At 41.1% G+C, this 13160-nt stretch overlaps 1 protein-coding gene across 3 annotated transcripts in view; it reads right to left on the reverse strand.

Annotated features, from left to right (window-relative positions):
* Nucleotides 1–8442: 8442 nt before the first annotated feature.
* Nucleotides 8443–13160, reverse strand: part of nrg3b (neuregulin 3b) — a 652113-nt gene continuing 647395 nt past the window's right edge. For 2 of the 3 annotated variants that reach the window (XM_057825276.1, XM_057825277.1), the window contains 2 exons: nt 11331–11677; nt 8444–11271 (listed from right to left, as the gene is read on the reverse strand). In XM_057825276.1, the coding sequence (XP_057681259.1) occupies nt 11222–11271; nt 11331–11677 (397 nt within the window). In that variant the 3' untranslated portion in view covers nt 8444–11221. Of the gene's footprint in view, nt 11272–11330; nt 11678–13160 lie in introns of all 3 variants that reach the window. The other variant, XM_057825278.1, reaches the window with a different exon arrangement.

Genomic DNA, 13160 nt, shown 5'->3' on the forward strand with positions numbered 1-13160 from the left:
TTTTTTTTTTTTTTTAAACAAAATATTAGACGTCAATGAATGATTCTAAGCTAAAAACGACGGACATTTTGAATAATAAATATCAGTAATTAGCTTCGTTTTATGGCTGGGTTGAAACAAAAGCGGTTGCGCGACGTCTGTAAACAGAGGTTTCCAGGGTAAAATGGACAAATTAAAAATAGTTTGGGGGCATATTGCGCCATGAATCTACTATGGCGCCTATAGACACTTTGTTCTATCAAACACAACAGTTCTTTTGGCTTAAAATACAATTTTAAAGAGGGGTACAAGAGCAGAAACTGCTTTTTCAGCCTTGTCTGTTTTCTCTGCCTACAATGTGTCTCCCAAGTCATGAACTCCCCGAGACTTGAATAAATTACATTTATATTATTTGTATTTACATATTTTCTATATATTATTTATTTTTATATCTTATACATTCCTACAATAACGTTTTCTCACCGAATCGAGAAATCGCAGCGAAATCCAACTTTGACCTTGCTTTGGATAAGCAAATCCGATCAAACACAAATCGAACTCTACTGGAAAGAGCATCATACTTTGAAATGCTAATTATTATGTTTCCCGACGTGAGGAAAACATTTAACTCGAAGATATTCAAATTTATGCACATAGCTCGAGCTCTAAAATTCAAATGAAATCATTTAGAAATCTAGTGCCTGAGGTGATCAATAACATACCGAGGCCTATGTGCATAAACATTATACGGTCATCTGATTTTGTTTTGAACATTTACACAACATAAACATGATGAATATAGCATTATTTTTTTGGTATACATGCTGTCCAGTCATTTACACCTGAACGTTATATAAGAAAACTGTACAGGAAATAGAAGGGATCCCTGTGGAACCTCTCAGGAGACTCATGTTGATGTACTGTATGTATTCATTTGTGCAAGTAGTTCATTAGCACTTGCTACAGCTAATTAAGAACATTTTTGCTTAGTGAGACAGGAAAGCCACAAAAGACGAGCTTCATTACTTACGGTTAAGCCTTCTGTTGTCTCAAGTGACACCCTTTAAAAATTGTCGACTTTGCACACAAACAGAACATCTGTGGCCGTCTTCCCGAACCAATAAACACAGTTAAATCCACCGAATTAGACATGAAATACCCTTTTTTTCCCTCTCCCTGTCGTCCTAACAGACTCGCCGCATTCCGAACTCTTGACAGCTATGAAAGCGTGACAGCTCGCGCATAGGGAACTTCAGATTATAGCAGAGTGCGGAACAGCGTGTCCGAGGTCATCACAAAATACGTCTGGCTCGGACGTCCCCTGAGGGCAGTTGAGGTCTTGACCCGTCTATGTCCGGCAATCAAAAGCAGTCGGGGGGGTCAGCGCGCCTTGTGGGAGAACCTTGTCAGCGTCAGTCATTCGCAGTCAGTGATACACGCTTCTTTGTTAGAGAAATAGGACCGGAAAATATCTTGGGTGAATCAGCTGTTTTCAAGCCTTTGGTGTTTTAGATTTGTTTTGCCATGTGGTTAGCCAAACATACGGTACCTAGCATACAGTAGATGCTAGCAATTTTGTGACGATAAAAGATTTGCTGAGATTACAAATACTATCCTGATTCCTTGGATACAGTGGGGCAAATAAGTATTTAGTCAACTGTGCAAGTTCTCCTACTTGAAAAGATTAGAGAGGCCTGTAATTGTCAACATGGGTAAAGCTCAACCATGAGAGACAGAATCTGGGAAAAAAAAACAGAAAATCACATCGTTTGATTTATTTCCAAATTAGAGTGGAAAATAAGTATTTGGTCACCTACAAACAAGCAAGATTTCTGGCAGTCAAAGAGGTCTAACTTCTTCTGACGAGGTCTAACGAGGCTCCACTCGTTACCTGTATTAATGGCACCTGTTTGAACTCATTATCGGTACAAAGGACACCTGAACACAATTTCAGTCAGTCACACTCCAAACTCCACTATGGCCAAGGCCAAAGAGCTGTTGAACAACACCAGTGACAAAATTGTAGACCTACACCAGACTGGGAAGACGGAATCTGCAATAGGTAAAACGCTTGGTGTAAAGAAATCAACTGTGGGAGCAATTATTAGAAAATGGAAGACATACAAGACCACTGATAATCTCCCTCGATCTGGGGCTCCGTGCAACATCTCATCCCTTGGCGTCAAAACAAGAACGGTGAGCAAAAATCCCACAACTACACGGGGGGACCTCGTGAATGACCTACAGAGAGCTGGGACCACATTAACAAAGGCTACTATCAGTAACACAATGCGCCGCCAGGGACTCAAATCCTGCACTGCCAGACGTGTCCCCCTGCTGAAGAAAGTACACGTCCAGGCCCGTCTGCGGTTCACTAGAGAGCATTTGGATGATCCAGAAGAGGACTGGGAGAATGTGTTATGGTCAGAGGAAACCAAAATAGAACTTTTTGGTAGAGATACATGTTCTCGTGTTTGGAGGAGAAAGAATACTGAATTGCATCCCAAGAACACCATACCCACTGTGAAGCATGGGGGTGAAAACATCATGCTTTGGGGCTGTTTTTCTGCAAAGGGACAGGACGACTGATCTGTGTAAAGGAAAGAATGACTGTATCGAGAGATTTTGAGTGAGAATCTCCTTCCATCAGCAAGGGCATTGAAGATGAGACGTAGCTGGGTCTTTCAGCATGACAATGATCCCAAACACACAGCCAGGGCAACAAAGGATTGGCTTCATAAGAAGCATTTCAAGGTCCTGGAGTGGCCTAGCCAGTCTCCAGATCTCAAAGTCCGTGTCGCCCAACGACAGCCCCAAAACATCACTGCTCTAGAGGAGATCTGTATGGAGGAATGGGCCAAAATACCAGCAACAGTGCGTGAAAAGCTTGTGAAGAGTTACAGAAAACGTTTGGCCTCCATTATTGCCAATAAAGGGTACATAACAAAGTATTGAGATGAACTTTTGGTATTGACCAAATATTTATTTTCCACCATAATTTGCAAATAAATTCAAACAAATAAATCAAACAATGTGATTTTCTAGTTTTTTTTCCCACATTCTGTCTCTCATGGTTGAGGTTTACCCATGTTGACAATTACAGGCCTCTCTGATATTTTCAAGTGGTAGAACTTGCACAATTAGTGGTTAACTAAATACTTATTTGCCCCACTGTATATTTTATGTACATATTTAACACCAATGAAGGAGTTTCATGTTTTTGACAGTTTTGTTGATGAAACATTTCAGCAGAGGTGGGTAGAGTAGCCAAAACCTTTACTCAAGTAAGAGTAGTGTTACTTTGAAATATTATTCAAATAAAAGTAGTTCTTCAAAAATTTACTCAAGTACAAGTAAAATGTATTCGTTGAAAAGAATACTCAAATACTCAAAACATTGTAGGCAGTTACAATGTTACTAATTAGTAACATTGTGAGTAACTGCTTACAATGTCTTTTTTTCCCCGCACAACTTCTTCTATAAGAAGATATTTTTATACAGGTAGTCCCTGGGTTATAAACGAGTTCTGTTACTACGCTGGTGACGTAATCAGAATATCCGCGGAAGTCGGAATTAACCCTTTAAACGTTCAAAATAACTATCCAAAAAGTCTAAAAGTATTGCATTTTGTTTAATGGTGGAGGATACACTGCCCTCTTGTGGCAGCGTTGGGTCTGTCTGGACTGTCGATCAATAATGCATCCATACAGGAGCACTCAGACATCTCACATGGATAAAGGATAGCTTCGCTCTGGTTTGACCCACATAAGGCAATACGTTGCTTCAGCTAATATTTGTTTGTGTATGTATTTGTAATTCAGTTTAGAGCTGTTTGAGGAGTTACGTGGGAGCGATTTGCTATGAGAATTGTAAATTTTAAGCTAGCATTTAAGCTAGCGGACTTTTGGTAAGCAAATTAGGCTAATTTAATTTACATATTGATGGGACTAGATGGACGTTTGAACACCAGTCGTTTTGTGCGGAGTGTTTTAGTGTTAAAGTGCATGTCGTTTTGAACAGTCGTGTACATGTGTGTTGTCATAAATTGTCAAAAGTGAAGGACATAAAAAGCTCCAAAAAGCACAATTGCTGTGTCTGCTGTCTGTCAAGCTAGTGAGGACAGAACATGTTGATAAAGTAAAAAATAACATACTTTGAGGTACAATCAGGTTTGTGCGACAAAAAACAAAAAGACTGGAAACAAAATGGCAGATGAGACTCCGGTGTCGTAAAGTCAAAATCGCATAAGTCGAGTATGTTGTAACCCGGAGACTACCTGTACTATACTATAACCTATTACATGACCATATTAGGCCAAAAAGATGACACGAAAATCATCAAATACGGATCAGAAAAACACTTGAAACATCAACTGTCCAAAGAGCATGAGCGTCCTCTAGTGGACGAAAACATTGTTATCTCTGATTGGTATAATGGACTCATGTGGTTATTGAGACAGCTACTGTTGTCATTTCTGGCAAAAATAAAGTCAATATGTAGAATAAAGTGGAAAAATGTAATGACTCTAGTGTAGCCCAAAGTAGCGGAGTAAGAGTAGCGTTTCTTCACAAATCTACTCAGGTAAAACAAAATGTGTGGTTAAACTACTTTAAAAAGTACATTTTTCTCAAAAAGTTACTCAAGAAAATGCAATGGAGTAAATATATTGCGTTACCACCCGCTTCTGCAGTTCAGAGATTTGAATAAAAACTAGGGCTGTTCCGATCATGTTTTTTTGCTCCTGATCCGATCCCGATCGTTTTAGTTTGAGTATCTGCCGATCCCGATATTTCCCGATCCGATTGCTTTTTTTGTTGCTCCCGATTCAATTCCAATCATTCCCGATAATTTTTCCCGATCATATACTGTACATTTTGGCAATGCATTAAGAAAAAATGAATAAAACTCGGACGATTATATACATTCAACATACAGTACATAAGTACTGTATTTGTTTATTATGACAATAAATCCTCAAGATGGCATTTACATTATTAACATTCTTTCTGTGAGAGGGATCCACGGATAGAAAGACTTGTGACTTTGTATATTGTGACTAAATATTGCCATCTAGTGTATTTGTTGAGCTTTCAGTAAATGATACTGTAGCCCATGCCCAAATGCATGATGGGAAGTGGAACCATGACTGTGCGTAGTGCTACCAATTGATATATCTTCTCTGCGTTGGGAAATAACATAAGGTGTTAAGAAAAAGATCAATTGCTACCTTGCTTCCCCACATTGCTTCCCATGATATTTCTAATCGTAGGGAGAGGGATTGTAAGGTTTTAGCCAATTGAAAAAAGGCTCCAAAGGCTGCCAAAATTCACTCTACTCATTTTGCGCTGCCTTTAAGCTCTCTATGTAGGTGAAACAGCGCCATTACAGATTGAGTGCGACAATGCGTGAGTGGGTCGTGCAGTGCATGCATTGATTGCATTAAATATTTTAACGTGATAAATTTTTTAAAAAATTCATTACCGCCGTTATCGGGATAAATTTGATAACCCTACCTTAAGCCTAAACTAAAGACTCTAGATGAGTGTAACATAACATATATTAAAAAAAGGCATGGCTGATTTTTTTTACCGATTCCGATACTTTGAAAATGACTTGATCAGGACATCTCTATTATGCACTATTACAAAGCCTGCCATGATTCGATTACATCGATACAAGGGCCTTGGATCGATGTGTTGTTGCACATCCAACTCAACAAAACCACCCAAAGTTGCGCCAAAAAAATTCGACAGTTAGACCATCAGGACCAGGAGTTAAAAAAAAAAAAAAAAAAAAGAACAAAACCAACATATTCCGCTGAGTACCTTTACTGTTTTTACGGTCAGCATTACCACAACCGCTGAAGTCCTTCCAATGTCAAGCGTGACATTTGTTTTTGCGAGTCTAACACGGCCTCTGGAAATGTTTAGTGTCTGCTGAAATCCCGTGTGGAGGTGAGAAGCGTTTGCAGACATCATCACAAGTCTCGCAGTGGTGCCCACACGTCGTCTTGCCGTCCTCCTAATCTTCGGGCCATCTGGCGCGGGGGGAACATGTCTGTCCCCTGCCACATTAGCATTCCTCTCACGCCTAGCGACGGCGACACGGTTTGTGGGCAACCCAACAAACTCAGCTGGTTCAAAATGACCAGAACGCTTGATCGTGAGGACAAATGTCAACTCTCTGAAGAGTTCTGTAGAAATCCTTAGTCTTGTTTTTTTAGTGTGTGAGTGCTGGCTAAGAAAGACTTGACTGCCTTTGATGCTGATTTATTTTTATTGAAAATCATGGAAGACAAAAAATTATTACACTGTGATCCATATGTTAATCGGTCTTAATTGTAGTTACAGTGGGGAAAATAAGTATTTAGTCAACAACTAATTGTGCAAGTTCTCCCACTTGAAAAGATTAGAGAGGCCTGTAATTGTCAACATGGTTAAACCTCAACCATGAGAGACAGAATGTGTAAAAAAAAAACCTAGAAAATCACATTGTTTGATTTTTAAAGAATTTATTTGCAAATCATGGTGGAAAATAAGTATTTGGTCAATACCAAAAGTTCATCTCAATAATTTGTTATGTACCCTTTGTTGGCAATAACGGAGGCCAAACATTTTCTGTAACTCTTCACAAGCTTTTCACACACTGTTGCTGGTATTTTGGCCCATTCCTCCAAGCAGATCTCCTCTAGAGCAGTGATGTTTTTGGGCTGTCGTTGGGCAACACGGACTTTCAACTCCCTCCACAGATTTTCTATGGGGTTGAGATCTGGAGACTGGCTAGGCCACTCCAGGACCTTGAAATGCTTCTCACGAAGCCACGCCTTTGTTGCCCTGGCTGAGTGTTTGGGATCATTGTCATGCTGAAAGACCCAGCCACGTGCCATCTTCAATGCCCTTGCTGATGGAAGAAGATTTTCACTCAAAATCTCTCGATACATTGCCCCATTCATGCTTTCCTTTTCACAGATCAGTCGTCCTGGTCCCTTTGCAGAAAAACAGCCCCAAAGCATGATGTTCCCACCCCCATGCTTCACAGTGGGTATGGTGTTCTTCGGATGCAATTCGGTATTCTTTCTCCTCCAAACACAAGAACCTGTGTTTCTACCAAAAAGTTCTATTTGGTTTCATCTAACCATAACACATTCTCCCAGTCCTCTTCTGGATCATCCAAATGCTCTCTAGCGAACCGCAGACGGGCCTGGATGTGTACTTTCTTCAGCAGGGGGACACGTCTGGCAGTGCAGGATTTGAGTCACTGGCCGCGCATTGTGTTACTTGTAGTAGCCTTTGTTAATGTGGTCCCAGCTCTCTGTAGGTCATTCACTAGGTCCCCCTCGTGTGGTTTTGGGATTTTTGCTCACCGTTCTTGTTATCATTTTGACGCCACGGGGTGAGATCATGCATGGAGCCCCAGATCGAGGGAGATTATCAGTGGTTTTGTATGTCTTCCATTTTCTAATAATTGCTCCCACAGTTGATTTCTTTACACCAAGCGTTTTACCTATTGCAGATTCAGTCTTCCCAGCCTGGTGCAGGTCTACAATTTTGTCTCTGGTGTCCTTCGACAGCTCTTTGGTCTTGGCCATAGTGGAGTTTGGAGTGTGACTGACTGAGATTGTGGACAAGTGTCTTTTATACCGTAGGAGAACTTGCACAATTGGGGGTTGACTACTTATTTGCCCCACTGTATGTTGTGACTGCAATCTCGTTTTCCCTCCCCTCAAAATCCCACACCATCACTTTGGCTGTCAAACATGCTGACCACTGAGCTATCGAAGACCAGTTGGAGTAAGTGGTATATATTGCATGTAAAAAAATCACAAAAACCTCTCGCCTACATAAAAAATATCAGAAAAACCTTACGCTTTGAGAACTAAAAACAGTGCTGTCGGATAAGGCTAGTCTAGACTATTAGCTCGTTAGTCAGCACGCTTAACTACAACGGCGTGACCACCATCAGATTGGTTCTCCTTGCATACTTTTTCCAATTAAAATATGATTTGTTAATTTGAAAGTAAACCTTTCAAGGTACAATTCTCCTAAACAGTCATTATCGTAAATTCAACATTGTTTTTTTCCCCAAATTTTCAGTGAAAAAAACAAAAGAACAAAGTCTTACCTCTTTGACCACTTTGCTCTCAAGACCGGCTTTTCTTCACTGCAGTTCCGCAACTCTGCATCCTCGTGAGCTCCCTTTAAAACTTGAAACCCAATTTCCGGGTTCAGAGTGAGGTGCCGTAAAAGACAATTCAAATGATACGACTTCTCATTAGTGGGCCGCTAGGGAGACATGGTTCTGTTCTCAGTTTTTAGATGCACAGTCAAGTGTTACCACATCACATTGAAACACTTTGTGGCCACGATGGCACTCTTTGGGCTGATTACTGAATTCTAACACCCAAAGGAAGTTTTTTTGTTGTCACAAGCCAATGAAGCACTGATTTTTGTACTGGATAAATGATTTTAGACAAAGGCAATGCGCTAAAAAAATCATTGGGTCTCCTGAGTGCCTGCTCACACCATCAAGTGTGAAAGTAAACAGCCAAGTAAATCTTTAGATAAAAATGAGCCAGTTTCAACATAATAAGCCGGTTATGCTGTAAAAATGTCTTGTTTTTTTGGTCGTTGAAGTATTTTGTTGACATGGCAGAGATGAGGTCAGAAACTGGAAACTAATGCCAGTCATTTGTAGTGGCTCTAATATTTTTTAGGGAAATTTGCTAGTGGTGGACATATATATGTAATTCTCGAGACTGGTCTTGGTCTGGAGACCATACTCGGGATTAAGAAGGTTTGGGGTTTTCCGCAATCTCGACTCCTAAAAGTCTTGTTCTCATCCCGAGCTCGGACTATCCGGTTGATCGAGCACCTTAACTTTATTCAAGACAGGTCTTGGTGTTGAGATCAGTCTCGTGATCACATTTTGTGGGTCTTGGTCTTGTCTTGACTCCTAAAAGTCTTGGTCTTGACCAGATCTTTGACTGGGCAGTAAGGCGGCTGTCAGAACCAGAACTTCTCTTCCTTTCAAACCCAGTCATAGATTTGTGACCATATTTTATGGTTTTGGTCTTGTCTCGACTCCTAAAAGTCTTGGTCTTGAACACAGATCTCTGACTGGGCAGTGGGGTTGCTGTCAAAACTAGAACCTATCCTTCTTTCAAACCCTGTCTCTGACTTGTGCCCACATTTGAGGGTTTTGGCTCTGTCTCGACTCCTAAAAGTCTTGGTCTTGACCACATCTCTGATTGGGCAGTGGGGTGGCTGTCAAAACGAGAACTTCTACTTCATTCAAGCCCTGTCTTTGTCTTATGACCACATTTGAGAGTTTTGGTCATGTCTCAACCTTTGAAAAGTCTGTCTTGACCAGCTCTCTAACTGGGTGGTGGGGCAGCTGTCAAAACCAGAACTTCTACTTCATTCAAGACTGGTCTTAGTCTTTCGACCACATTTGAGGTTTTTTTTCTTGTTTCGACTCCTAAGAGTCTTGGTCAGATCCCTGACTGGGCAGCGGGGTGGGTGGCTGTCAAAACCAATACTTCTACTTCATTCATGACTGGTCTTCGTCTTGCGACCACATTTGAGGGGTTTGGTCTTGTTTCGACCTCAAAAAAAGTCTTGGTCTTGGCATAGATCTCTGACTAGGGGGTGAGGCAGCTGTCAAAACCAGAACTTCTACTTCATTCAAGGCCTGTCTAAGTCTTGTGACCACATTGAGGGTTTTGGTCTTGTTTCAACTGCTAAAAGTCTTTGTCTTGACCAGATCTCTGACTAGGCAGCAGGGTGGCTTTCAAAACCAGAACCTCTACTTCACTCAAGACTGGTCTTAGTCTTGCAACCACATTTGAGGGGTTTGGTCTTGTCCCAATCTCCAAAAAGTCTTGGTATTGACCAGATCTCTGACTGGACGGTGGGGCGACTGTCAAAACCAGAACTTCTACTTCATTCAAGCCCTGTTTTTTAGTCTCATTACGACATAGAGGGTTTTGGTCTTGTCTCGACTGCTAAAAGTCTTGGTCTTGACCAGATCTCTGACTGGGCGGTGACTCAGCTGTCAAAACCAGAATGTCTACTTCATTCAAGACTGGTCTTAGTCTTGCAACCACATTTGAGGGGTTTGGTCTTGTCTCGACCTCCAAAAAGCCTTGGTATTGACCAGATCTCTTACTTGGCGGTGGGGCGGCTGTCAAAACTAGAAGTTCTACTTCATTCAAGCCCTATCCTGTCTCGATTCTTAAATGTCTTTGTCTTGACCAGATCTCTGACTGGGCGGTGAGTCAGCTGTCAAAACCAGAAGTTCTACTTCATTCAAGACTGGTCTTAGTCTTGCGACTATAAGGGGTTTGGTCTTGTCTCGACCTCCAAAAAGTCTTGGTATTGACCAGATCTCTGACTGGGCCGCGGGGCGGCTATCAAAACCAGAACTACGTCTTCATTCAAGCCCTGTCTTAGTCTCATGACCACATTGAGGTATTTGGTCTCGTCACGACTGCGAAAAGTCTTGGTCTTGACCAGATCTCTGACTGGGCAGCAGGCGGCTGTCAAAATCAGAACTTCTACTTCATTCAAGACTGGTCTTAGTCTTGCAACCCCATTTGAGGGTTTTGGTCTTGTCTCAACCTCCAAAAGTCTTGGAACTGACCAGATCTCTGACTGGGTGGTGGGGCAGCTGTAAAACCAGAACTTCTATTTCATTCAAGCCTTCTTAGTCTGGTGACCACATTGAGGGTTTTGATCTTGTCTCGACTGGGCGGTGAGGCGGCTGTCAATACCAGAGCCTGTACTTCATTCAAGACCTGTCTTTGTCTTGCAACCACAATTGGGCATTCTGGTCTTGTCTCAACCTCCAAAAAGTCTTGGTGTTGTTACACTCTTGGTCAATATGGTATAGGTGATGGGTTAAGGAAGGTGAAATTAACTCCACTTAGTCTTGAATTAACACTGTTATCTTAGTCTTTATTTTGTCACAATTGTATGTCAAATATATGTCTGTGACATATATTAGATGACATATACTGTATAATTTCATTTCTTTACAATAGAGAAACAACATATAGACACACTATTTTGGTTTCTAGGTAGAAGCTCCCTTTAAATAGTGGTGTTTTTTTTTCCTTTTTTTTTCTCCCCAGTCACAGTTTTTTGTCCTGTTATGAGTTTATTCACAATGTGTGCTTGTTCGGGTTACTTCCCATCACGATTTGATGTCATTTTCACTTATTGTCCTTCACAGTTCAATCTGTTCATGGAACGGCCTTCGATATCGGTCCGCGTGGCCGCCAGATTGTCCCACCTGCCAAATAGCAAAAAGTACAGGGGTAAATGAATCCAATCAACTCGAATTTCCCTTGCCTCTGCAGATGGGGCTCTTTGGGCTCTTGAGGGCCAACGTCTTTAAACCTCTGATCCCGGCGCCCGTTGGCTCACTGGCTGAAAACCGGTCGCTTTGTCCGAATTCGGTCGCAGGACCGGAAAGGTTTTTCTGCTGTAACGCCCCGTCGACAGTCATTTCGGCGGTATCCAAATGCCTTTCCTCAAGGTCGCACGCCTGCAGCGAGGGGATGATGGGAACAGAACGGGTACGCAGCGAGGGCGGAGGGAAGCCGCTCCCCTGATCCAGGCGAGTGCAAGGCACCTCGGTCCATCCCTTTCTGGTCCTGCTGAGAAAGGCGCCGACCTTCCCCCCGCTCAGATCGCACCTTGAGGCGGGAGAGAACGAATTGGGAATGAGAGAGCGAGTCATTATTGCCGTGACCTTTACACCGCGTCGGATAGTTCTCATAAAAAGTGCCAGGCTGTGGTAATAAAGCTGCTTTTTCTCCTAGCAGACAAAATCATCTCAGCAATTTTCACTCTTAATTGCGGCATAATTATTCACAATCTATGATGCCGCGTGAATGTTTAACCAAGCGACCTGCCTTCCACGTCTTAGAAAAGACGGAACAGCTGCGGGGTGCTCGACCCTCGCCTTAGGCGGGATAAACAGAGATGAATTTGAGCATTATTTGCTCCGTTTTGCATCAAAGTCAGTCCCTGAGGCGTCAGACTTTTAGTCTTCAATCTTGGTACTACAACAAAATTCTCGGGCACATTATTGTGGCAGAACAATTAGGGCTGTCAAAATTATCGCTTTAACGGGCGGTAATTAATTTTTTAAATTAATCACGTTAAAATATTTGACACAATTAACGCACATGCCCCGCTCAGACAGATTTAAATGACAGTACAGTAAACTGCCCACTTGTTAATTGTGTTTTATGGAGTTTTGCTGCCCTCTGCTGGCGCTTGGGTGCGTCTGATTTTATAGGCTTCAGCACCCATGAGCATTGTGTAAGTAATTATTGACATCAACAATGGCGGGCTACTAGTTTATTTTTTGATTGAAAATTTTACAAATGTTATTAAAACGAAAACATTAAGAGGGGTTTTAATATAAAATTTCTATAACTTGTACTAACATTGATCTTTTAAGAACTACAAGTCTTTCTATCCATTGATTGCTTTAACAGAATGGTAATAATGTTAATGCCATCTTGTCGATTTATTGTTATAATAAACAAATACAGTCCTTATGTACCGCATGTTGAATGTATATATCCATCTTGTGTCTTATCTTTCCATTCCAACAATAATTTACAGAAAAATATGGCATATTTAATAGATGGTTTGAATTGCGATTAATTACGATTAATTTTTAAGCTGTAACTAACTCGATTAAAAATTTTAATCGTTTGACAGCCCTAATTTGTTTATCTGCAATTTCAGAGTCACAAATAAGTAACTTGAATCAAAAATATGCAACCCTAAGTTATATTTAAAAAAAAAAAACAACAACAAAACAAATTCAAAATCTCAATTTTTAGTGTCTTACATTTTTCCAAAAAGGGGATAAATATTTATGTAATTAAAAAGTAAAGTGATTTTGTTTGTTTTTTTGGTAAATATTCTGTTTATTTGTATTAATATTTTACAATATTTAATTCTCTATTTTGTTTACAGCAACACTTCCATTTTAGCAACGCTAGTGGGCAAAGGCGATCGTGTTTTGCCTTAGGGAAGACTGCGTTTCCCATGAGGACCAGTGCACACCCGCACAGTGTTGTAAAATCATCAATCAGTCAAAAATTAAACTCACGGTTGCCGGCAGATGAATTAACCAACATTTCACTTTCCAGCGGCTGT

This window comes from Corythoichthys intestinalis, chromosome 21 (assembly GCF_030265065.1).
Source record: "Corythoichthys intestinalis isolate RoL2023-P3 chromosome 21, ASM3026506v1, whole genome shotgun sequence".
NCBI classification, from domain to species: domain Eukaryota; kingdom Metazoa; phylum Chordata; class Actinopteri; order Syngnathiformes; family Syngnathidae; genus Corythoichthys; species Corythoichthys intestinalis.